This window comes from Aquarana catesbeiana, linkage group LG09 (assembly GCF_042186555.1).
Source record: "Aquarana catesbeiana isolate 2022-GZ linkage group LG09, ASM4218655v1, whole genome shotgun sequence".
Taxonomy (NCBI): domain Eukaryota; kingdom Metazoa; phylum Chordata; class Amphibia; order Anura; family Ranidae; genus Aquarana; species Aquarana catesbeiana.
Window position 1 is genome coordinate 118,489,139 of NC_133332.1, and position 23,542 is coordinate 118,512,680.

A 23,542-nucleotide genomic window follows, 5' to 3' on the forward strand; every position below is an offset into this window, starting at 1 on the left:
CATGCTCTGCATCAGTATGTCACAGTACATATTGGCATTCATGAACTGTAGCTCCCTAGTGCCAATAGCACTCATGCAGCCCCAGACCATAACACTCCCTCTATTATGCTTGACTGTAGGCAGGACGCACTTGTCTTTATACTCCCCACCTGGTTGCTGCCACACACACTTGACCCCATCTGAACCAAAGTTCAGTTTATCTTGGTCTCATCAGACCACAGGTCATCTTTATGTATAACAACAATTCTTTTTTTTCAGATCATCAGAGAGTTCTTTGCCAAAAGGTGCCATGTTGAACTTCCAGTGACCAGTATGTGAGAGTGAGAGTGATGACACCAAACTTAAAACACCTGCTCCTCATTCACACCTGAGACCTTGTAATACTAACGAGTCACATGACACCGGGGAGGGAAAATGGCCCAATTTGGACATTTTCACTTAGGGGTGTACTCACTTTTGTTGCCAGCGGTTTAGACAATAATGGCTGTGTGCTGAGTTATTTTGAGGGCACAGAAAATTTACACTGTTATACAAGCTGTACACTCACTACTTTAATGTGACAACACTAAAGAAATTACACTTTGCTACAAAGATATAATAAAATATTTACAAAAAAGTGAGGGGTGTACTCACTTTTGTGAGATCTTGTATGTGTTCCCTCACTGTGTGTTCTAACTGTATGGGGGGACTGTGTCACTAGGGAAACACACAGATCCGTTTTCCTGCATAGCTGAAAGACAGGATCTGTGTGATCTCCCCTGTCAGAATGGAGATCTGCCTTGTTTACACAGGCAGTTCCCCGTTCTGTCACTGCATCAAGTCTGCTGGACCTGCTGATTGACACCCCCGCTGGCCAATGGGAGAGCACGTGCACCCACAAAAGTGAGTTCCTGCACCGACGTACGGCTACGGCGATTTGCGGGAACGAACCACCTTGCCGCAGTATAATGATGGCGGCTGGTCGGGAAGCAGTTAAAGACTAAGCCTTTTTCTGACACTTGTTAAAATCTGTATTTTTTGCTAGAAAATTACTTGTAGCCCCCTCAAACATTATATATATTCACACCCTACCCTATTTGGCACTTTTTTTTTGGGGGGGGGGGGGGGGGGCAGGTACCTGGTTTTGACAGGTACCTGCTGCCATTTCTGGGTAAGATCGCTGATCGGCATTTCCTGCCCCTTCTCACCCCGCTGCCTTCTGGGACACACACATGTTCCAGAGGACGGTGGGACCATTCAAAAAGTGCAGCGTGACTCGCGCATGCGCAGCAGGAAATCGGCTGTGTAGCTGGAAGGCTTTATTGCCGGTTTCCCTTACTAGCAATGCCGGCGTCTGCACCTGAAGCTAATTGACTAATCGGTTCGGGGTGCTGACATCGCGAGATCCCTGCACCGGTAAGTGTCCTTTATATTAAAAGTCAGCAGTTACAGTATTTGTAGCTACTGACTATTTTTTTTTTTCCCCAGACTTGAGCTCCTCTTTAACCACTTGCTGACCGCCTTCCGCATATATACTGCGGCAAGACATCTCTGTGCATGAAATACAGTGATGTCTGCCGGCCACCCGCGATCGCTCCACAGAGAGGAAGATTGGGGATCTGCCTATGTAAACAAGGCAGATCACCATTCTGACAGAGGACAGCACTGAAATCTCCTGTTCCTAGTGATCAGGAACAGCGATCTCTGTGTTGTCCCAGTGAGCCCATCCCCCACAGTTAGAACACACCCAGGGAACCCCTTGATCGCCCTCTAGTGTTAACCCCTTCCCTGCCAGTGTCATTTATACATTGATCAGTGCATTTTTTAGCACTGATCACTGTAATAATGTCACTGGTCCCCAAAAAGTGGAAACCCGGGGTCAGATTTGTCATCACAAATAAAAGTCCATAAATGTATCCCATAGTTTGTAGACGCAATAACTTTTGCGCAAACCAATCAATATACGCTTATTGGGATTTTTTCCCCAAAAAATATGTAGAATACATATTGGCCTAAACTGATGAATAAATGTTTTTTTTATATATTTTTTTTTGTATATGGATTATAGCAAAAAGGAAAAAATATTGTTTTATTTTTAAAATTGTTGGTCTTTTTTTTGTTTTTAGTTCAAAAAATAAAAATCGCAGAAGTGATCAAATACCACCAAAAGATAGCTCTATTTGTGGGAAAAAAAGGATATTGATTTTTTGTTTGGATACAGAGTCGCACGACCGCACAATTGTCAGTTAAAGCGACGCAGTGCCGTGTCGGAAAAAAAATGGCCTGGTCACATACCTCCCAACATTTTGAGATGGGAATGAGGGATACCTGCTAACAAATGTATGTAGGCATAGGACACGCCCCCTGCCACACCCCCTTAAAGCAGAATTAACCAAAAATAAGGTTAATTAAATCCAGAAGGGCTTTTTCCCCCCCACTACCATTCCTTTATATTGGCTTTTAAAATGTACAAATGCAGCAATTTATTGGATGAAAGGTTTAGCACTGGGAAACACTTTTTGAAAGATAAAAAGTGCATTTTATATACAACTATATATTTTCCACAAACTACCTGATGAAACTCCCAAAAAATCAGTAAAATTAATCACTTATATATTGTTGGCAGCGAGAATTACGATTGCTAGGCATTGGAGACAGTCAGCAATCCCTCTTGACCAGGTTAAATGTAAACTTAACTGGATCATGATGAATTATAAACTCACCTATATACTCAGTCATAACACTAAAAAATGTAATACGGTGTGGGATCCGTGGATCAATTATATCTCAATTCCATAGGGAACTCCAGGTTGACCCTCTCCTTCCTCCTCTCCTTCTCTTTCCCCCCCCCTTTTTTTTTTTTGTCTCTTTCTTTTCTCTCTCTCTCCTTCTTCTCTTTTTCACCTCCTACTTCTGGCTCTTATATATACACACAATACAGATGATCGATCATGGGACCTTACTTAATAAAGGGCCCGGGGTTCACAACCAGAACTCCCTGTGGTTCCGGGTCTCTGCCACTCACAGTGGGGGGGGGGGGAATGTTTTTCAATTCCACCAGTATTTAGATACATATCGTATATTTTGCATTCAAAGATAATGGCAGAGGACAGATATCTATGTTGACTGTATTTTTTGCACATCTGTATTGTTAAATTGACCATCTAAGAATTCGATTTTGTTCTAATGATGTGTCTGTTTACCATGAAATGTATTTCCTTTTTTTTTTTTTACAATAAAGAAATATATACAACTATATAGATCAGACCACAATGAGTGACAAATGAGGGGGAAAGAGGGACATTTCTCCAAATCAGGGACAGTTGGGAGCAATGCGTGGTCATTAAGGGGGTAAAACCTGCTGGGGCTGAAGTGGTTAATTGATGTATAACACACATCCTGTGCTGTGAATGCACTCAGCATCACACATCTTCCCAAGACGTTTTATTTCCTATTGGCAGCACTGGCTCTCTATCCCAGAAGATGCAGATCTCTCTGTTCTCCCCGCGCTCTCTACATTCACTCAGCAGCCATTGCTGTCACGTTCTCTAGGCCACCCGCGGGCCTCCAGGGGTTAACACGAGGCGTCGTTCAGGGGGCGGGTGACGGCGCTTCCCGCCGCTGACGTGACGTCAAGACGCCGTACGTGGTGGAATGAAAGGAAACAAACATTAGAGATTACGGCTGTTTGTGGAAGAAGAGTGACAGCGGCTGCGGCGGCGCCGGGAGGGAAGAGCGGGGGCTGCGGGTGAGTGCTGCCAGGGACAGGGAACCCAGCGCAAGTTCCGCGGGGCGCAGTGTGAGGAGTCCCTGGCTCCACCTCCTGTTAAGGCGCGGGAGGCCGAGCAGCCTGAACCTCCCGCCGGAGCCTATTGTAGTGAATGGAGCAGAGGGGGGATGATGAATGAGGGGGCCGGGGACACTAGGAGTACAGTGTAGGGGGAGTTCAGGCTGTGACAGGACAGACCTCTGCTCGGCGCCAGACATGTTTTTATGGGAAATATTCCAGAACACTTCTAGGGAGATCTCTATTAAAGTGATTGTAACCCTAAAAAAAAAAAAAAAATCCTGTTCCTTTAAGGCAGGATACAGTGGTTGTGTGATGTCATTTGTCCCTCTCTACACTGCAAAGTACCTGGTTGATCCTGACCACTTTAAGTCTTCAATACTCCACTGCAAATTGTCCTCAGAGCTCTATTTGGGCGGCGTGCAGGCAGCCTGATGTTTTTCAGGCACTGGGGGACACAGCCAGGTGTGTCTGCTGTTACCTCTTGTTAGAGAACCACCCACTTGGAGCCTGTTATGTAGATCAGCTTGGCGTCTCGTGTTTGCCATGCACCCGTCCATCACAGCATTAGATTCCTGGAACAGCTGACCAGTCTGGGGCCCTTTGCTGTGTATTCGTTTGGATGCAGCAGGTCCAATGGATGTGTCTGTGATCCAGTAGAGTCCAGGCTCAGTACTACCCCCACTCAGCAGATTCCTCCAGGCTCAGTACTACCCCCACTCAGCAGATTCCTCCAGCTCAGTACTACCCCCACTCAGCAGATTCCTCCAGCTCAGTACTACCCCCCACTCAGCAGATTTCCCTCAGCTCAGTGGTGCCCTCGCTCAGCAGATTTCCCTCAGCTCAGTGGTGCCCTCGCTCAGCAGATTTCCCCCAGCTCAGTGGTGCCCTCGCTCAGCAGATTTCCCCCAGCTCAGTGGTGCCCTCGCTCAGCAGATTTCCCCCAGCTCAGTGGTGCCCTCGCTCAGCAGATTTCCCCCAGCTCAGTGGTGCCCTCGCTCAGCAGATTCCCCCAGCTCATTAAAAGAGAAGTGCATTTTTCTAGGCTCATACTTGCCTAGGTGAATGCAGCATTGGTACGCTCCCACCCCCTTGCTCACTGAAGCACTGAGCTGTAAAGGGGGTGAAAGTGGCTGGCTCAGGCTCTCTAGGCAGCTCGCTGAGAAACTGAGCCTGTTGGCAGATCCTAACCATATTGATCTTTCCACAGCCTGGACCAGCTCTGTGACATCAGCCGGCAGTGCTGAAAAAGGGTCACAGGAGTACAGAACAGACTGCACCCCTATGATCCACAGGAGAAGTACAGCCAAACGAGCTCTGGCTGTATTTCTTTGTTAATACCCCTTTGCAGCAGATCCCCAGCTCATTAACTCCCCTGTTCAGCGGATCCCCAGCTCAGTAGTAACCCCCAACAATGCTGATCCTCTTCTCTCTCTGGTCCCTGCTTCCTACCGCTGTATTGCTCCCACTCTGTGTACCACATGTGACATCAGCTCTGTTGATGATCTGCCGCTCAGTCCTCGCTCTCTGGTCCCCACTCACCTTCTGCTATAGCATTCCCAAGTTGCACACAGTGTGTTCGGTCAGCTTGTTGCTCCAGTCTGGACCCCGCTCACCTTCCTGCTGCACACCAGATGTGACGTCTGCACCAGACACTCCCAGAATATATACACATGAAACAAGTGGCTGCTGATTGTTTTTCCGGTTTGTTGGTTTCCCAGTGCATGCTGGGATATCTCATTGCTGCAAAAAACAAAGCGAAGCTAATTCGGACTAAAAGCCTCTCAAAAGCTGCAGGTGTTGTCATAGAATTCAACAAAGGGTTTGAAGATTTTGAAGCACCAAGAAAGCGACATGGGTTATAATTTGTGAAGCAGGTGCTTTTGCTTCTCTTCCTGATGTCTGGGCTGAAGATGCCCATAAATTCCAGTGGAGAAACACAAACGGATTCCCCCATGGAGGCTACATAGCATGGATGGAGGAATCTTCTGCTGGGCTATTTGGTGACAGTGCCAACTGTCAAAATTCCCAAACAGTTCTTCTATTTGATTAGATGCAGCCGCTGTTTAGCTGCAAATTTCCTGCCTGGCATCTTTCTTTCCTTTTTTTTTTTTTTTTTTTCCAGTAAGGGATGTCAGATGAGTGGTGGCTGACAGGTCCAGCCACTGAGTGAATTTTGTCTGGTTCATTGGGATCCAGCCAAAAGTTGCTCACTGTATGGTCAATCTAAAATGGAACACTTACTGGGCACTTAAACCCCCCTCCTGCCCAGACCAATTTTTAGCTTTCAGCACCGTTGCACTTTTAATGACAATTGCGCGGTCATGCTACACTGTACTCAAATGAAATTTTTATCATTTTTTTTTTCCACACAAATGGAGCTTTCTTTTGGTGGTATTTAATCACCACTTGGGTTTTTATTTGTTGCTAAACAAATAAAAAAAAAAAGACAGAATTTTTTTGGAGAAAAATAAAAGCATATTTCATAGTTTGTTATAAAATTTTACAAACGGGTAATTTTTCTCCTTCATTGATATTCGCTGATGAGGTGACACTGATAGGCACTGATAGGTGGTATTGATAGGCAGCACTGGTGATGAGGCACTGATTGGTGACATTTATAGGTGGCACTTTGGGCACTGGTAGGTGGCATAGGAACCTCTGCAGAGGCTCTCCACTATCGGGACTGATGTCCCTCTCACAGCCGCCGATGATCGGCTGTTTTTTTTTTTTTTGCTCCTCACGCTAGAAGCGTGAGGAGGAAAAACTAGCCGATTGCCGACTCTGTTTACATCACATGATCAGCTGTCATTGGCTAACAGTTGATCACGTGATAAGGGTCGGGGTCTCAGACTCGCTGATCAGAGTGCGCAGGCTGCTTGAGCACAGGAGGACGCCCTCCCGGCAATTAGGTCTGCGCTGTAGCTGTCTTTCGGCTATAGTGCGGATGGGAGGTAGGTAAGGCATATTTTTAGTTCAAACAGTCTAAAGCCCGCAAAGTTTCTCCCTGTCATCAGTATCTTCTGCCTGGCTTCTTCCAGGTGCCGGTCTTTGGCCGTTTTGATAGACTGGTGCGGGAAAACGTTACTCCCTCCCATGCACTGGAGTGCAGTAGTTATGGCACACTGGCAGTGTGCTGGAATGTAAACTAAGGTTTACTTTATTGCAGAAGAAACCTTGCATGTCTCTTCTGCAATGAAAAGCCTGCCTGTTAACTGTTTCTAACTTTGTTTTTTTTTCTTTTTAAGCCGCAAGCAGCAGGGGGCGGGGCGAGCACATTATGTCACGCCCCCAACTCGCAGCCCTGCTGGGAGTGAGAACCAGGAACCTGGAGCTGCGAGCAGCAGGGGGGCAGGGTGCGCACGCGACGCCACGCTCCTAACTTGTGGCCTGGTGGGGATTGAGAGAGAGAGCCGAGGTCAGGATCAGGGGGCGAGGCGCACACATGCGACATTGCTGGGAAACCCACGATCCCAGCAAACCAGTGATTGCTGACACTTAACACTACACTAGCGGTCCAGGCAGGAGCACCGCTCGGTCCATACTTGGACCGCAGGTTGCCATTTTATGATGGCTGTTTTAAAAAGGGATGAACTTTGGTCTGTAAATGAGTTCAGTTTAACCACTTAGAGACAGACTAAGCCTTTTTCTGACACTTGTTGCTCACAAGGTAAAATCTGTATTTTCTTGCTAAAAAATTAAAGTTAGCCCAATTTTTTTGTATAATGTGAAAGATGATGTTGCGCCGCGAGAATCGTGGTCTTTATTCTAAGCAAAAAAATTGTGATTCTCATTTTTTCCAGAATCGTTGAGCTCTACTATAGACGCTATACTCTAATGGCGGTGATCAGTGACTTAGTGTGACTGTGTAAGACCCCTTTCACGCTAAAGCACCAGTTGTTTTGGGGGTTAAGGTCATGTGACCTTAAAAAAAATCCAAAAACGCCTGTTTAGTGGCACTTTTAAGGCGATTTGGAAGTGCTACCCATTCATTTCAATGGGCAGGGGTGTTTTTGGAGCACTTTTTACAGCGCTCCAAACCCGCCGCAAAGATGCTACTTGCAGGACTTTTTTTCTTTTTTTTTTAACCTCCTGCAAGAGCACCGCCTGAGTGTGAAAGCACTTGTGCAAATGAATGGGGGGCGGTTTTCAGGCGCTATTTCTAGCGCTAAAATGCCTGAAAATTGCCTCAGTGTGAAAGGGGTCTTAAGATGGCCAACAATCTGGCACTAGTGACACTAATATAGTGATCAGTTAAAACACTGTACTAATGACATTGGCTTGGAAGGGGCAATCAAGGGGTTAAAAATGTGCCCAACAATGTGTAATGTGTGCTGCTTTTCTATCTGACTGTTTTCCCTCTTTCAGGACAGCACACTTGAGAGACCTCGGCTCCTCCCCTCTTAGGAAACACTGCCTCCACCAGACTTGGAAGTCGCCCCTTCCCTCTAGCCCGTCAGTTTTGGTGTTTCCTCCAGAAGGGAGACATCGCTAGGAACCTGGGCCATATCAGCTGTTGAGGCTGAGGCCGGTACGATCGTTGGAAAGGAGAGACAGAGGTCTCTCATTCACAACAGTTCGGATGGGGAGTCCGGTTACCTGCTGTGGCACTGCGCTCCCTGTCCTCCATTGGGGAATGCGAAGGCCTGGGAGTTCGTTTGTTCAGCTGCCTGGGGAAGGCGATACGAAGGTGTCCAGATTCCCCTCACTCTGAGAGTCAGCATGGAGCAACGCTGAGTCGGATGACGGGCGACTTCATTTCCGACGGGAAGGGCACTTCCGTTCGGACCGCGTCTTCCGGTTCCGGCCGCGGGACGGATAAACGAACGGCGCAAGGGCTGGTGCGGGCTCCATTAAAACTGAAGCGTCAGACAGGAGCATTCTGAGGCAGACCACTCCCCTGGCCAGAGGGATGTCAGAGACAGATGGTTCCCGTTCTGTGCCGGGTGACGCCAGCACCAGCCACACTAAGGTAAGTGGAACCCTGGGGTGGTGTTCCCTTACCTTATTCCCACTTAGCTCCACGGGATAAACCCCCCTATTAGTGGTCAGAGGGGAGGAGAGGCACGTCTGGGACCCTGGTGGTGGTTGGTCCTGGGGAGGTGCACTCCTGGTGTTGGTCACTTGGTTTTTTATTTTTAAAGACTGTTGCTGATGCCGGCGCTTGTTTTGTCATTCCAGGACAAACCTGCGGAAAAGACCAAGCCCTTACATGTGTCCAAAAGAAAGTGCCCATCATGTAGAAGTACTTTAGGAGAGTCCTGGGGGAAGGTTTTGTGCAAGAAATGCATTGAAGGCTTAGTTAAGGAACACTCCATGGAACAGAGCTCTGACCTGGCAGCTTCTGTTAAGGAGCTTTCCAGCACTTTTCAATCTTTCAAAACATTATTTGAAAATTTTCAGCCTATACAGCCCCCAGCAGGTCCTCTGCCAGCACAGCAAGATGTCGCACCTGGTCCTTCAGGTCCCTCAGTCAGTGAGGAGTTACCGGGGGTTTCCAGAGAGGCTTTAGAGGATGAATCGGATGGTGTATCCTCACATTCCTCAGGCGAATCAGATGGAGAGAAGGTGGATGGCGAGTCCTCCAGAACCTCCCGATATAAACTCTCCTTGGAGGAGGTGGAGGAGCTCTTGGGAGCAATCCACACCACCCTAGGTATCCAGGAGGAGAAAAAAATCTGTCTCTACATGACCGAATGTACGTGGGTCTTGGAGAGCAGAAGAAAAGGGTCTTTCCGGTACACGAGGTCCTAGTAGATACCATTAAAAAGGAATGGCGGGACCCAGAAAGGAAACTTCTTTTCCAGAGAATTAAAGCGCAGATTCCCTTTTTCAGAGGATGAAGCTGCTGTATGGAACAAGTTACAGGCTGCTGGTTACAGACTTGCCAAAGTGTGCGGAGAAGGCAGCGGCATTAATAGCCTCACTGGAGGATCTAGAGCAGCAGGATGTGATATCACGTGTCCCATCCGGAGAAATAGGCAGGGGTTGCTACTCCCACATCTTTGGGGTTCGGGAGCCTTCAGGGAAATTCAGGCTCATCCTGAACTTAAAGCCCCTGAACCTATCAATCTCCTACAAGAAGTTTCGGATGGATTCAATTTTTTCTGTAAAAACACTACTCCCTCCGAATTGCTACATGGCATCCATAGATCTAAGGGACGCCTATCTGCACATTCCGATTGCAGAGGACAGTCAGAAGTTCCTCAGGCTGGCGGTAAGGTCCGGGGAGGAAGTAGTGCGTCTTCAGTTCCAGGCCCTCCCCTTTGGGCTCTCCTCTTCACCCCGGATATTCACCAAAGTTTTGGCAGAAGTTCTGGCGTTTATGCGCCTTCGGGGAATTTCGGTAGTCGCATACCTGGACGACCTGCTCCTTTTTGCTCCCTCCCCAGAGCAGCTGGTCCAGGATTTGCAAGTAGCGAGAGGTATACTGGAACATCTGGGATGGCTCCTAAACTTGGAGAAGTCCAGCCTGGTTCCATCCCAGAGGATTACATTCCTAGGTTACATCCTGGACTCAGTCCAACGGAGAGTCTTTCTTCCCGAAGAGAAAATTGCCAAAATAGACAAAGCCTTGGCAGTTCTGCAGGGCAATCACCAAATCACCATAAGAAGGGCCATGTCAGCCTGGGGATTGCTGACAGCTGCCCTCCCAGCAGTAAGGTGGGCAGGAGTACACTTCCGCCCTTTACAGTGGTTCATTCTGAAAGTTTGGGACCACACTCAGAAGTCCTTGGACTCGGCGGTCTTCATTCCTGTACGAGTGAAGAGATCCCTGTGGTGGAGAAAGGCAGCAAACCTATTGCAGGGTTTGGAGTGCCTGTGTCCAAAATTGTGACAACGGATGCAAGTGGCACCGGTTGGGGCATGCACCTGGGGACGAGTCTGGCACAAGGTTCCTGGGGGGCCGAGGACGCAGAGGGCCATTTTTCTGGCTCTCAGAGCCTTCCAACAGGATCTCCGGGGACAGCATGTACAGATCCGTTCAGACAATTCCGCAGCGGTTGAGTATGTAAACCGACGGGGGCACCAGGAGCAGTTCCCTTTGGGGTCTGACGGAGATAATTTTCAGTTGGGCCGAGGTCACGGTACTCTCACTATCGGTGGTTCACCTGAAAGGGGAGTTAAACCAGAGAGCAGACTTCCTCAGCCGGAGGAAGTTGAAGGAAAGCGATTGGGTCCTCAATCAAGTCATCTACAAGATGATTATCGAAAAATGGGGGATCCCATGTGTGGACCTTTTCGCTTCAGGGGGAAAACACGAAGGCCCCCCTCTTTTTCTCCCTGAACCGCTGGGACGGGGCGATAGGGGCGGATGCTCTGTCTCAGAGCTGGCATTTTGCCAAATGCTATGCCTCCCCCCCCCCCTCCAATTCTGTTGCCTGCGGTCTTGAGAAAATTCCAGTTAGAAGACACGACCCTAATCCTGATAGCTCCACACTGGACCAGGAGGCCATGGTTCTCGGTCCTAGGGAAACTGGCGGTGGAACCACCCGGATTCTACCGGTTCGGGAGGATCTACTCTATCAAGGCCCAGTCTGCTGCCCTCAGGTGGAGAGGTGGAATCTGGCTGCCTGGCTACTGAAGAGGACTTGCTGAGAAGTAAGGGGTTTTCCGAAGGACTGATAACAACTCTTCTGAATTCTAGAAAAAAAGGAGACGCGCAGAATCTATTTGAAAGTCTGGAAGAAATTCAGTTCTTGGTGCACAAAGAGCTCCTTTAATGTTCGCAGTCCAGTAGCAGTGCTAGAGTTCCTACAGAGTGGGGCAGATAAGGGGTTGGCACTTAGTACCCTTAAAAGTCAGGTGTCGGCTTTAAGTGTATTCCTTGAACAACAGCTAGCAGTGGATCCCTGGATATCCAGGTTTTTCAGAGGTTTAAGTAGGCAGAGACCAGTCAGCTCTCGCCCCTTTCCGGTATGGGATCTATCCTTAGTACTACAAGCCCTTACAGAGGGTCCTTTTGAACCTATTGAGTCTTGTACGGTGAAGTTTTTAACCCTCAAGACGGTTTTCTTAGTAGCCATCACTACTGCAAGGAGGGTCAGTGAGCTACAAGCCCTCTCTAGGAGGGCACCTTTCTTTCAAGTTTTTCCGGATAGGATTATTTTTAAAACCGATCCAGCCTTTTTTCCAAAGGTGGTTTCGGAATTTCATAGAAGCCAGGAAATTTGTTTACCCACTTTTTGCTCAAATCCTGTGAAGGAACAGGTCTTCCACAACTTAGATGTCAGATGTGCATTAAGGTACCTGGAGGTACGGAGCAGTTTTAAGAAATCCGACTCTTTTTTTGTTTCCTTTTCAGGGGCAAGGATGGGTTCCAAAGCCTCTAGACACACTATAGCCAGATGGCTAAGATTGGCTATCAGTCAAGCCTATATAGCAAAGGGGGTGGAAGTTCCGGAAGGTATTAGGGCTCATTCCACTAGGGCTATGGCAACGTCACAAGCAGAGTGGGCTGGTGCTACACCAGATCAGATCTGCAGAGCAGCAACGTGGTCAAGTTTTAAGACTTTCGTTAAGCACTACAGACTGGACTTATTGTCTGCCCAGGACCAGGCTTTTGGGCGAAAGGTTCTGCAGGCAGTAGTCCCACCCTAGGGTAAGTGCTCGCTTATCCTCAAGTGTGCTGTCCTGAAAGACGAAAGGGAAAATCAAAGTTACTTACCGGTAACGTTTTTGTCAGGAGTCTTTCAGGACAGCACCGGTACCCACCCAGATATTGTCTTGCCACTAGGACGCAAGAGCATCAGGAATATAAATGTTGTTATGTGTTCTTATGTCTCCCTAGACTGGCCGGAGGTTCTCGTGCAAAAACTGACGGGCTAGAGGGAAGGGGCGACTTAAAAGTGTGGTGGAGGCGGTGTTTCCTAAGAGGGGAGGAGCCGAGGTCTCTCAAGTGTGCTGTCCTGAAAGACTTCTGGAAAAAAACGTTACCGGTAAGTAACTTCGATTTTTTTTTTTTTTTTTTCTCCCTGCTTTTCAGGCAAAAGACACATATAGATCGCTTATCAGTGTACAGAGTCCTGTGTGTTTGTAAACACAGGGCTCTGTGCTGTGATTGGACACAGCCAATCAGCAGGTTTCAGCCATGAATTATTGGCCCTGACCTGCTGACAAAATCCTGCTGTATCCAACCACAGTGCAGTTAGCAGGCACGTGATCTGGCAGGGCTGTGGCGATCACCCGCAATATAACTGCTGTGGTTGGGCAGCAAGTAGTTAAATACCAAAAGAAGGCTCTGTCTCTCAAAACATATCAAATGAATTTGTTTACTGTGTTGCTACTGTATTGCACGACCAAGTAATTGCCAGTCAAACTACCGCAACACTGAAAAAATGGCTTGTTAATGAAGGGGTATGTACAGGCTGCTACTCAAGGGGTTAGGAAAAAAAATTGTCTGGAGTTAAGCCCCATAGACACGATCAGAAAATCATAGGAAAAATACCGCTTTCGAAGCGATCGTATGATAATCGGGTTGTTGCAGAACTTTCGGGAACCGATCATGGCAGTTCATCCGATATTATGCTATCGGACATGAACGTAATTTTTTTTTTTTTTACATACAATGCCAGATCGCACGATTTTCATTTAATCAGTACATCTGTCTGAAAATGCATTACAACATATGACATCACTTCCGAATTGTCAGTGTCATGCGTCCGACAATCTTATCGTGTGTACCAGGCTATAGACTTTAAGTCATTGAGATAAATTAGCTGTGTGATTGCTTGAGCACTGGATGTGGACAGACGTTTCTTTTTTGGTTTAGCTAAGGATCATGCATGCATAGTAAAAGAAATATTCACTTTTCTTTATGGCAAGGAGAAGCATAATTGTGGGAGCTAACAGCTGTCGAACAGATTGGTTAAAGAGGAAGTAAAGTCTTCCTCTTTAATTTACAGGTACTGTAAATATCTCCTAAACTTGCACAGATATTTCTGATGTACGCTGCTGCCGATGTCATTGATGCATGCGCATCTAAGGAACAGCCTGCTCGTGTTGTTTTTTTCAGAGCCCGTACAGTCGTGACAGCTCTGTCCAATCATGGCGCTGAAGCCCGCGAACCCGGAAGTAGCTCAGAGAAAGATGTCGGCCGTGTCTGCAGTGCGCGGGCAATGGGGGCAATAGTTCTGGTGACCTGGGGGTCCCCAAGGATTTCCCTGAATTTGCAGGTATTTCATCTCCCTTCCTGTTTGGCCACCAGACAGGAAGTGAAAAGAAATCTCTGCGATGGGACACAGATGGCGAAAAAAAAATCTGACAGGGGTTATAACCCTCACTTGCTCTATCCAAAATGAGAAAAGGTTTTGCCTATAGTTCTACTTTAACTGCTTGCCGACCAGCCGCCGTCATACAGCGGCCGGTCGGCACGTTCCCGCGAACTGACGTAGCTGTGCGTCGGCCCTTTAAGCGGGGATAGCAGGCATGCATACGCCGCCACACTGTGGGGGTGCCGATGTGCGTGGCCAGCCACGAGAGCCAAAACAGGGACGTGTGTGTGTACACACAAATCCCGGTTCTGTGAGGAGAGTAGAGACAGATTGTGTGTTCCTACTAGCTAGGAAGAGCGATCTGTCATTTCATCTAGTATGTCCCATCCCCCTACAGTTAGAACACCTACGAGGGAACACAGTTAACCCCTTGATCGCCCCCTAGAGTTAACCCCTTCCCTGCCAGTGACATTTACACAGTAATCAGTGCATTTTTATTGCAATGATCGCTGTATAATTGTCAGTGTTCCCAAAAATGTGTCAAAAGTGTCCGATAGGTCAGCCATAATGTCGCAGTCCCAATAAAAATCACTGATCACTGCCATTACTAGTTAAAAAAAAAAAAAAGCCATAAATCTTTCCCTTATTTTGTAGATGCTATAACTTTTGTGCAAACCAATCTATATACGCTTATTGCGAAATTTTTTTTTTTTTTTTTTTTTTATTACCAAAAATATGTAGAAGAATACATATCAGTTTAAACTGAGGGAAATTTTTTTTTTTTTTTGGTTTATTTATTTTTTTCAAAATTGTAACCTTTTTTTGTTTATAGAGCAAAAAATAAAAACCGCAATAATGATCAAATACCACCAAAAGAAAGCTCTATTTGTGGGGGGAAAAAAGGACATCAATTTTGTTTTGGTACAACGTCACACGACCGCGCAATTGTCATTCAAATCTTCTGGGGCTGAAGTGGTTAAGTTATACCAAATTTACATAATGTAAAGTTTAATGAAAATTTGGCCCCCCCAGACAGGTCATTAACACAAACACCTGTGACCCCCAGGTGCAGAAATACTGTCCTCCTTAATAGGTGGTGACCCTCTATGGCTGTGCCAATGAGGCCTAATGCTTTAGTTTGTATCTTGGGGATCCTTATCAACTGCCTGATTTCATACTGTCTTTGAAATCTGAGAGTACGACAGTATCAGGTAACCTAACTGTGTAGCAATTAGTTGACTAAATGTTGAGGTTTTTACCCCAGTTGCACCAGGTTGTTGTCAATAAAGGTTTTCCTCTGTAGTTGGTGACTTGACCCAAGCCCAGAGGATTTCTTTTGCATTGATCACATTCTTGAGTAAAGTATGCCAACTTGTGGCATAACTACCATAAAAACCTGTGTCCATGGGCTTTGGGCATGTGCTCAAGGCATTACTTTGACACTTTGAGAGGCTTCCTAGATTATTCAGAATTCTTTGAAAAATGCATTTGACCTGTAGTTGACCTTCTAATGAGCATAATTTGACTTTCTTCCAGTAGACTTTTTGTTCCCATAGACTTCTCTTTGACCTCATCTACTGTCTTGCAACTTAGAATGTGTGAAATGACAGAGCTCTATAGATGTAGATATTTCCTCTATGCAAATCCTTGATTTCCCATTGGGAAGAAAAAAAAGTTTTTTTTTTTTTTTTTTAAGGTTGATGTACTACTGATTTAAGACTAATTGTACATTTTAATTTTTTTCCTACAGTCTGAGGCAAAGTTAGCAAGCAGCAAATCATGTCGGGATCTTCTGCACAGAAGAAAGGATCCTTACGGCAGCGAAAATGTGGTTTCTGCAGGTCCAACAGGGAGAAGGAGTGTGGACAGTTAATGGTTTCCAGCAATCAGAAGGTGGCAGCTCATCACAGATGCTTGGTTAGTATCTATATTTAAAGACAGAGGTGTCACCATATGGGGTATATAAAGTTATTATATTTATTTTAACTATAGTTGGCCCAGTTGTGCAGTGATCAGAAGCCAAAGGGAAGAATCAGTCCTATGAAGACATCAGCTGCCACTGTATGAAGCTTGAGGATACAATGATCTTCATGATTCATATGTTTAGCTTGGTCAGTTGGCTGGCTCATAGAAGCATGAATGGCCATACTTGATCCATGAAGATGATTGGCACAACCAATATTGCTCTAAAATCTTGCTTTTATTCAGGAAACCACAATGTAAAATACGCAAATACAGCGAGTTGACACATTTCAGCCTACACGGCTTTAATCATAATCAACTAAAATAGTACATAAACTTTGAAATATATAGTGACTAAAATAACAAGGGCTCCATCTACCAATTAACTCAATTAATGAGAGTGATTGCAAAAACCAAAACAGCTGATGCAATTTCAAAGGAGCCAATGTATGCTTCACAAACAGACATTATAGAAAATAGTAAACAAAAAAACATAAAAAAAAAAATATTCATCTATCCTGTCCATCTATCGCAAGGCTGGCTGGATGAATGTTTAGAACCGTACAGGGACAGCTCTGGATGCAGATTTTGTGCCTTCCCTTGCATTCTGGGGGCTCATGAACATGCCCCTCTGCACAGAGAAACAGGTCTATGCTGTATATTGACTGATAGTGTTTTTCCAGTGCTGTTACGATACCAATATTGGCAGCCTCTCAGGCCGATAGCTGATATTGTCTGCTGATATTCTGTAAATTTAAAAAACAAAATTTTAATCACTGTTTTTGCTGTCACAAGAAATGTAAACATCCCTTGTGACAGTAATAGGCAGTGACAGGTACTCTTTATGGAGGGATCGGGGTCTTTAAGACTCCAAACCCCTTCTCTGCACTTGAAAGTATTCAAAACGTCAAGACCAGCGTTTTTTAATACTTTCTATTTTTTAAAACTGGCGCCTTTAACTGGTTGCTGCCCGTTCCGCAGCTCTCGTTCTGGGATGACGTCCTATGACAGTGTCCCAGAACGGCCGCTCTCACGTGCCCACAGGGGCGTGGTGATCGCCGCCGCGCTGTGTTGCTAGGACAGGGCGGGACCCCGATCTCTGTATAGAGCCGCATCCGCGGTTCTTTAACCATGTGATCGGCTGTGTCCAATCACAGCCGGTCACATGTACACAAGGAAGTGCTAGTAATCGGCGCTCCTCGCCTCACACTGACAGAGTGTGTGGCGAGGAGAGCCGATCAGCGGCATCTCCACTCAGGGGGGGATGTAGGAATGTAATCAGGGCACTGATCATCAGTGCCCTGATTACAGTATAGTAAAACCGTGTCAACATACAGTGCCACCAATCAGTGCCCATTAGCGATGCCAGTCAGTGCTGCCCATCAGTGTCACCCGTCAGTGTCATCCATCAATGCCCATCAGTGCGGCATATTTCTGTCTCCTCATCAATGCCCACCAGTTCAGCCTATCATCAGCGCACATCAGTGAAGGCGAAAAATTACTTAGTTACAAAATTTACTGACAGAAAAAAATTTTTGGTCCTTTTTTTTTTTTTTTGTAAAAAAAAAAAAACCCAGCAGTGATTAAATACCACCAAAAGAAAGCTCTGTTTGTGTGAAGAAAATGATAAAAAATTTGTTTGGGTAGGGTACAGTGTAGCACGACCGCGCAATTGTCATTCAAAGTGCGACAGCGCTGAAAGCTGAAAAATGGCCTGGGCAGGAAGGGGGTGTAAGTGCCTGGTAGGCAAGTGGTTAAGATGCCAGTAAACCGGGAATTGATGTCATGACATTGCTTCCGGGTTACTAGATCCGAGACCTGAATGAAGCATCAGCGTTGTTTGGGTCTTCGGCCAGCTGGCGGACGTTCCGGCTGGTTGCTTGAGCCTTCCGGTGGGATGGGAGAGCCCAGGCGAGCGGTGGGAGTCCTCTCCCGCTGTTTGTAATAGCCAAGCGGCTGCTGAGCCGCATTGGTTGTTATTACAATAAAGCAGACCGTCCGCTCTAAAGAACGGTGCCAGGGTGATGCCTGCAGCTGCATGTATCACCCCAGTAAAACCCCTTGAAGCAATATCGTAAAATCTCTCTAGTTTGTGACTGATACCGATTTTTCAGAAAATGCTGATATCGGCCTGCAATAATCAGCCTTACCAATAATCGGTCAATTCCTGCATCAGTGTGTCGTTTGAGCTTTTGCAAGGATGTGAATGTTTAATCTGAAGTGATTTAAATTTGCAATCTTGCTGAAACCCCTTAGTTTGTTTCTTCACCTTGAGTCAGGAAATGTTCATCTGAAATCTTTCCTTGCAACTGCCTAAACTTGCAGATTGCCTCCCAGCTTCTAAACGCATTATAGTCCTGACAGCAAAAGGACAGGGACTTGAGCGATTGCCCCAAAGCAGACAGACGCCATTAACAACCTGACAGGGGTCCTAACCCGCTATATTTATTTAGAGACAATTAAAAGACAAATTGATCTTTCATAAATAAAAGTTTACAGTGATTTCAGATTGCAAATTCAGGTCTCATGAAGTGTACGTTTTGACAAACTATCCACTCCTAAATTTGTTAAAGTTAGATTATATTTAGAAATTGCATATTATAATAGAAATTATTTGCAGACATGTCTTTCCATTCAATCCTTGTTTTATTGCTTCTTTGTTAAATACAGAAAAGTCTCATTTTAATTCATACCAATTGTTTTTTTTTTTTTTTTTTTTTTTTCTTTCCTCAGCTGTTTTCATCAGCACTGGTATCTTCTCAGTCTGAAAGTGAAAACCTTGGTGGCTTCTCTATAGATGATATCCAGAAGGAACTAAGAAGGGGTAAAAAACTGGTAAATGTCCGATGTTATGGGATATTGTCTGTGAGAACATTTGTGACATTGTACAGCAAAATGAAATTGGAAATGCAATCATTTTTAATCTCCTAATACATGAAATACAGCCAGAAAATAATTTTGTTTTAAAATGGTTATTTGTAAAAGGTAACATTGCGTTATAGTGTAGTTTTTAATATTAATCTTAAAGGAAAAAGCACTGCGCTCAGAAAAATTATTTAACCACTTGCTGTCGGCAGGCCGTCATAGGACGTCCTCGGCTTTGTGGTGGTATATCTGAATGATGCCTGTAGCTACAGGCATCATTCAGATATCGGCATTTTCAGCCGGCGATTCCCTACCCCATAAGAACGATTATAGTGGCTGTTCACCGCTGCGGTCGGAGAACGGATCCACCGGCCCCGGATGTTGAGCATAGAGATTTCTGGCGGACCAGATGGTCGCCGGAGTCTCTATGATCGTCAGAGGCCAGGCGCGATGTTATGACATCACGCCCGGCCTCTGCGTTAAAAAAACCGGCGCTGCCAAGGCTGGGAAGCCGTTATTTATTTTTTTTATTTTAGGCTTCCCAGCCTAGATGTGAGATGTGGGGTCTTATTGACCCCATATCTCACTGTAAAGAGGTCCTGTCAAATAGGCGCAAATACCGTGCAAGATAAAAAGTTGCAATGACCGCCATTGTATTCTCTAGGGTCTTTGTTAAAAATACATATATAATGTTTGGGGGTTCTATGTAATTTTCTAGGAAAAAAAGATGATTTTTACATGTAGGAGCGAAGTGTCAGAATTCGCCTGGTTGCAAAGTGGTTAAACAAAGCTGCTAGCACTAAGACTGCATTGACACTTCAGTGTTTTGAATCGTGGGCAGACTTGCCGTGATTCTGCCAGTGATTTCACAGCACTGATGTGTGAATGACAAATCCCTGTGCTTGCATTTGAGATGCCATTCATATGAATGACGCCTAAAATCATGGTGTGGGTCTGCCATGATTGTCGTGCGATAAATCGTGGCAACACGCATCACATTAAGCTTGATGCCCAAAAAAAGTTGATCTACTTTTGGGCGACATGCTTTATGCATTTGCAACACGCTTTATTGCGGCAGACCCCGCACCTTGATTTTAGGTGTCATTCAAATGAATGGCATCTCAAATGTGGGTCTTGCGATTTGTCATTCACACATCGACGCTTTGAAATCGTGGCAAATTTGTCCACAATTCAAAACGCTGAAGTGTGAATGCAGTCTAATGCCCCGTACACATGGTCGGACATTGATCGGACATTCCGACAACAAAATCCTAGGATTTTTTCCGACGGATGTTGGCTCAAACTTGTCTTGCATACACACGGTCACACAAAGTTGTCAGAAAATCCGATCGTTCTGAACGCGGTGACGTAAAACGTATGTCGGGACTCTAAACGGGGCTGTAGCCAATAGCTTTCATCTCTTTATTCTGAGCATGCGTGGCACTTTGTGCGTCGGATTTGTGTACACACGATCGGAAATTCTGACAACGGATTTTGTCGGAAAATTTTATAGCCTGCTCTCAAACTGATGGAGCCCACACACGGTCGGAATTTCCGACACCAAGGTCCTATCACACATTTTCCGTCGGAAAATACGACCGTGTGTACGGGGCATAAGAGTCCATATACAACATCTCCAATATAAATGTACAAAGATAGTGAATAATAACAAATATATGAACTTAAATGTCTAAACCGCATTAATAAAAACAAGTGATGAATGAAAAAAATCAATCTTCCAAAAAAAAAAAAAAGAACAAATGAATCAAAGTCCACCATATACAGAAAAGAAAATCTCCATCAAACTCTGTGATAAGAAACGCCTAAGTGCAAAATCCGTGCTGATAAATAAAAACAGATGATGTGCAGTGGATGGGGATCGCTGCAGATCATCTCTTTTTATTTATCATCACGGATTTTGCACTTAGTTGCTTCTTACCGAGTTTGATAGAGGTTTTCTTTTCTGTCTTTGGTGGGCTTTGATTAATTTTCTTTTTTTGGATTTTTGATTTTTTTTTCATTCATCACTTGTTTTTATTAATGCTGTTTAGACATTTCAGTTCATATGTTTGTTTTTATTTACTGAGGTTGTAGCGCTGCACTATCTTTGTACATTTAAAGTGGTTGTAAACCTAGTACCACCTACAGGTAAGCCTTTAATAAGGCTCATCTGTAGGTACTGTAAATATCTCCTAAGCCTGCACAGTTTAGGAGATGTTTACCATATATACGCTTGTGCTGACGGCGCATGCACGCTGAAGAAATGGGCCACTGGTGTCGTTTCTTCAGCAGCCGTGCCATGACCGGCGGCTCCCCCGCGTGACGTCATCACAGCTCCGGCCAATCACAGCACAGAAGCATGCAAACCCAGAAATAACTCTGGGAGACATGTCGCCAGTCACAGCGGTGTGTGGGGCTGCTGCAACAGCTTCGATCTAAGGTAAGTATTTCATAATGATCTAATATGCATCTCCTTTGCATATCCCTTTTGTCTTACAGGGTTTGTGGTGGGTTTTTATTTATTTTATATTTTTTTCGGGTTTACAACCACTTTATTATTAATCTAAAAAGAACCAGGATATAATTATCAGTGTGTTTTAAATGCATTGTGGTTTGTAAATGCATTTGTACATGGTGTAGCTAAATTTTACTTATTGCATTCAGAGGCTCGGTTTCTTTATTTCAGAGCTCGACAAATCCCAGGTCACCATGATGACTAGAAATTGTGTCCTGGTGCCTGGGCTTTTGTCAGCCATACGCCACCCACTTGCCGATCGTGCTGTAGACTAAAGCTACTAAATCTATTGATGTCTTCCCAGAACCCCGCCCTTCGAACACTGAGCACAGATCGAGGTAAAGTGCCAATCAGTGTCCCTTTATCGTGTGATCAGCTGTGTCCAATCACATCTGATCACATGTAAACAAATTCCGATTATCGGCATTTCTCAAAGCTGATAACCAGCTATCCTTTGACAAGGGACATTTACACTGATAATGGGGGCACTTATCGGTACCCTGATTATCATTGAAGCCGCCTCAGTGCCTGTCAGTGCAGCCTCATTACCGCATATCGGTGAAGAAGAAAAATTACTTATTTGCTAAATTTCTTACCAGGCAATGAAGAAAAGTGTGTGGTGTGTTTTTTTTTATTTTTTTTTTTTTAGTCTTTTCGTTTGTTTAGCAAAAAACCCAGTGGTGATTAAATACCACCAAAAGTAAGCTCTATTTGTGTGAAAAAAATGTTATATGGGTACAGTGTTGCATGTCCGCACAGTTGCATTCAAAGTGTGACAGCGCTGAAAATTGGCCTGGGCAGGAAGGGGGTGAAAGTGCCCAGTAGGCAAGTGGTTAAAAAAAACCCTAACATTTTTAGCTGGCTCCTAGATTCAAAGCAAGTTTGTCAAGCTCTGCCTTAGTTGAAGTGCTAAAAGATGGTTTTACTATTGCTGCTCCTTCCAGCTCCTTCTGTTTTTTTTTTTTTTTTTTTTTGCAAAAGCTACAGATTTAAGGAGTAACTCCACTTTTGTTGAGGGGAAAAAAACATTCCCCTCTGGTTTATCTATGTACTTTGCAGGTTGTTGCCGATTCCTACCTTTTGTTGTTCTGAAGAAATAGCTGTTTGTGCCCATGTGAAAAGTAAATCTAATGGCAGTGATTTCACAATTCTCAATCAGCTGTTGCACTTGCAAGGGTCTGCATTCCTTTAGACATGATTTTCCTTTGGGAATTTATAGCCAAATATGACTTTTTTGATGCCAAAACTCTGACCTAGTGCAGACTTCTGGGAAAATCAGTAAGCCATCTGTGTAGAGAACTCCTCCAGGTGGCCATAGTGGATTAAATCTTACAGAAAATGACAGCACTACAGATTGAAAAGGAAATGTAACTTTTAATAACCTTACATCACAATATTTTGTGCCACAATTGTATATACTATATTGCGTGGTGTTTTTGTTTTTCACCTCTATGGAAGTGGAATTACCATTTTAAACTGGGATAAAATGTGTAATGTTGCATTACAATAGATTTAGCAGTTACAAAATTAATGCATTAGTTCATATTAACCGCTTGCCGACCGGGTCACGCCGATATACGTTGGCGGAAGGGCACGTACAGGCAGATTAACTTATCTGTACGTTGCCCTTGAAGAAGCTGTTTGCGGGCGCGTGCCTGCCGCGACCTTCGTGAGTGTGATCGCGGGTCCCGCGGACCAGATGTCTGCGGGGATATCCGCGATCGTCTCACGGAGAGGAAGAATGGGGAAATTATGTAAACAAGCATTTCCCCATTCTGCCTAGTGACAGGACACTGATCACCGCTCCCTGTAATCGGAAGCGGTGATCAGTGTCGTGTCACACATAGCCCCTCACCCCACAGTTAGAATGACTCCCTAGGACACACTTAACCCCTTCACTGCCCCCTAGTGGTTGTCCCCTTCACTGCCAGTCACATTTACACAGTAATCAATGCATTTTTAATTGGTCCCAAAATCGCGCCAAAAGTGTCCGATCTGTCTGCTATAATGTCGCAGTCACGATAAAAATCGCTGATCACCGCCATTACTAGTAAAAAAAAAAAATTATAAATGCCATAAAACTATCCCCCTGTTTTGTAGACGCTATATTTTTTCAAAATTGTCACTTTTTTTTTTTTTTTGTTTATAGCGCAAAAAATAAAAACCGTAGAGGTGATCAAATACCACCAAAAGAAAGCTCTATTTGTGGGGAAAAAAGCA

The 23,542-nt window shown here is 45.1% G+C and overlaps 1 protein-coding gene across 1 annotated transcript in view; it reads left to right on the forward strand.

Annotated features, from left to right (window-relative positions):
- Positions 1 to 3,574: 3,574 nt before the first annotated feature.
- The window catches only part of PHF6 (PHD finger protein 6), an 80,741-nt gene continuing 60,773 nt past the window's right edge, over positions 3,575 to 23,542 (forward strand). Inside the window, exons 1-3 of the mRNA XM_073599182.1 lie at positions 3,575 to 3,727; positions 15,731 to 15,897; positions 18,676 to 18,777. Coding sequence (XP_073455283.1) covers positions 15,760 to 15,897; positions 18,676 to 18,777 — 240 coding nt within the window. The 5' untranslated portion in view covers positions 3,575 to 3,727; positions 15,731 to 15,759. The remainder of the gene's footprint in view (positions 3,728 to 15,730; positions 15,898 to 18,675; positions 18,778 to 23,542) is intronic.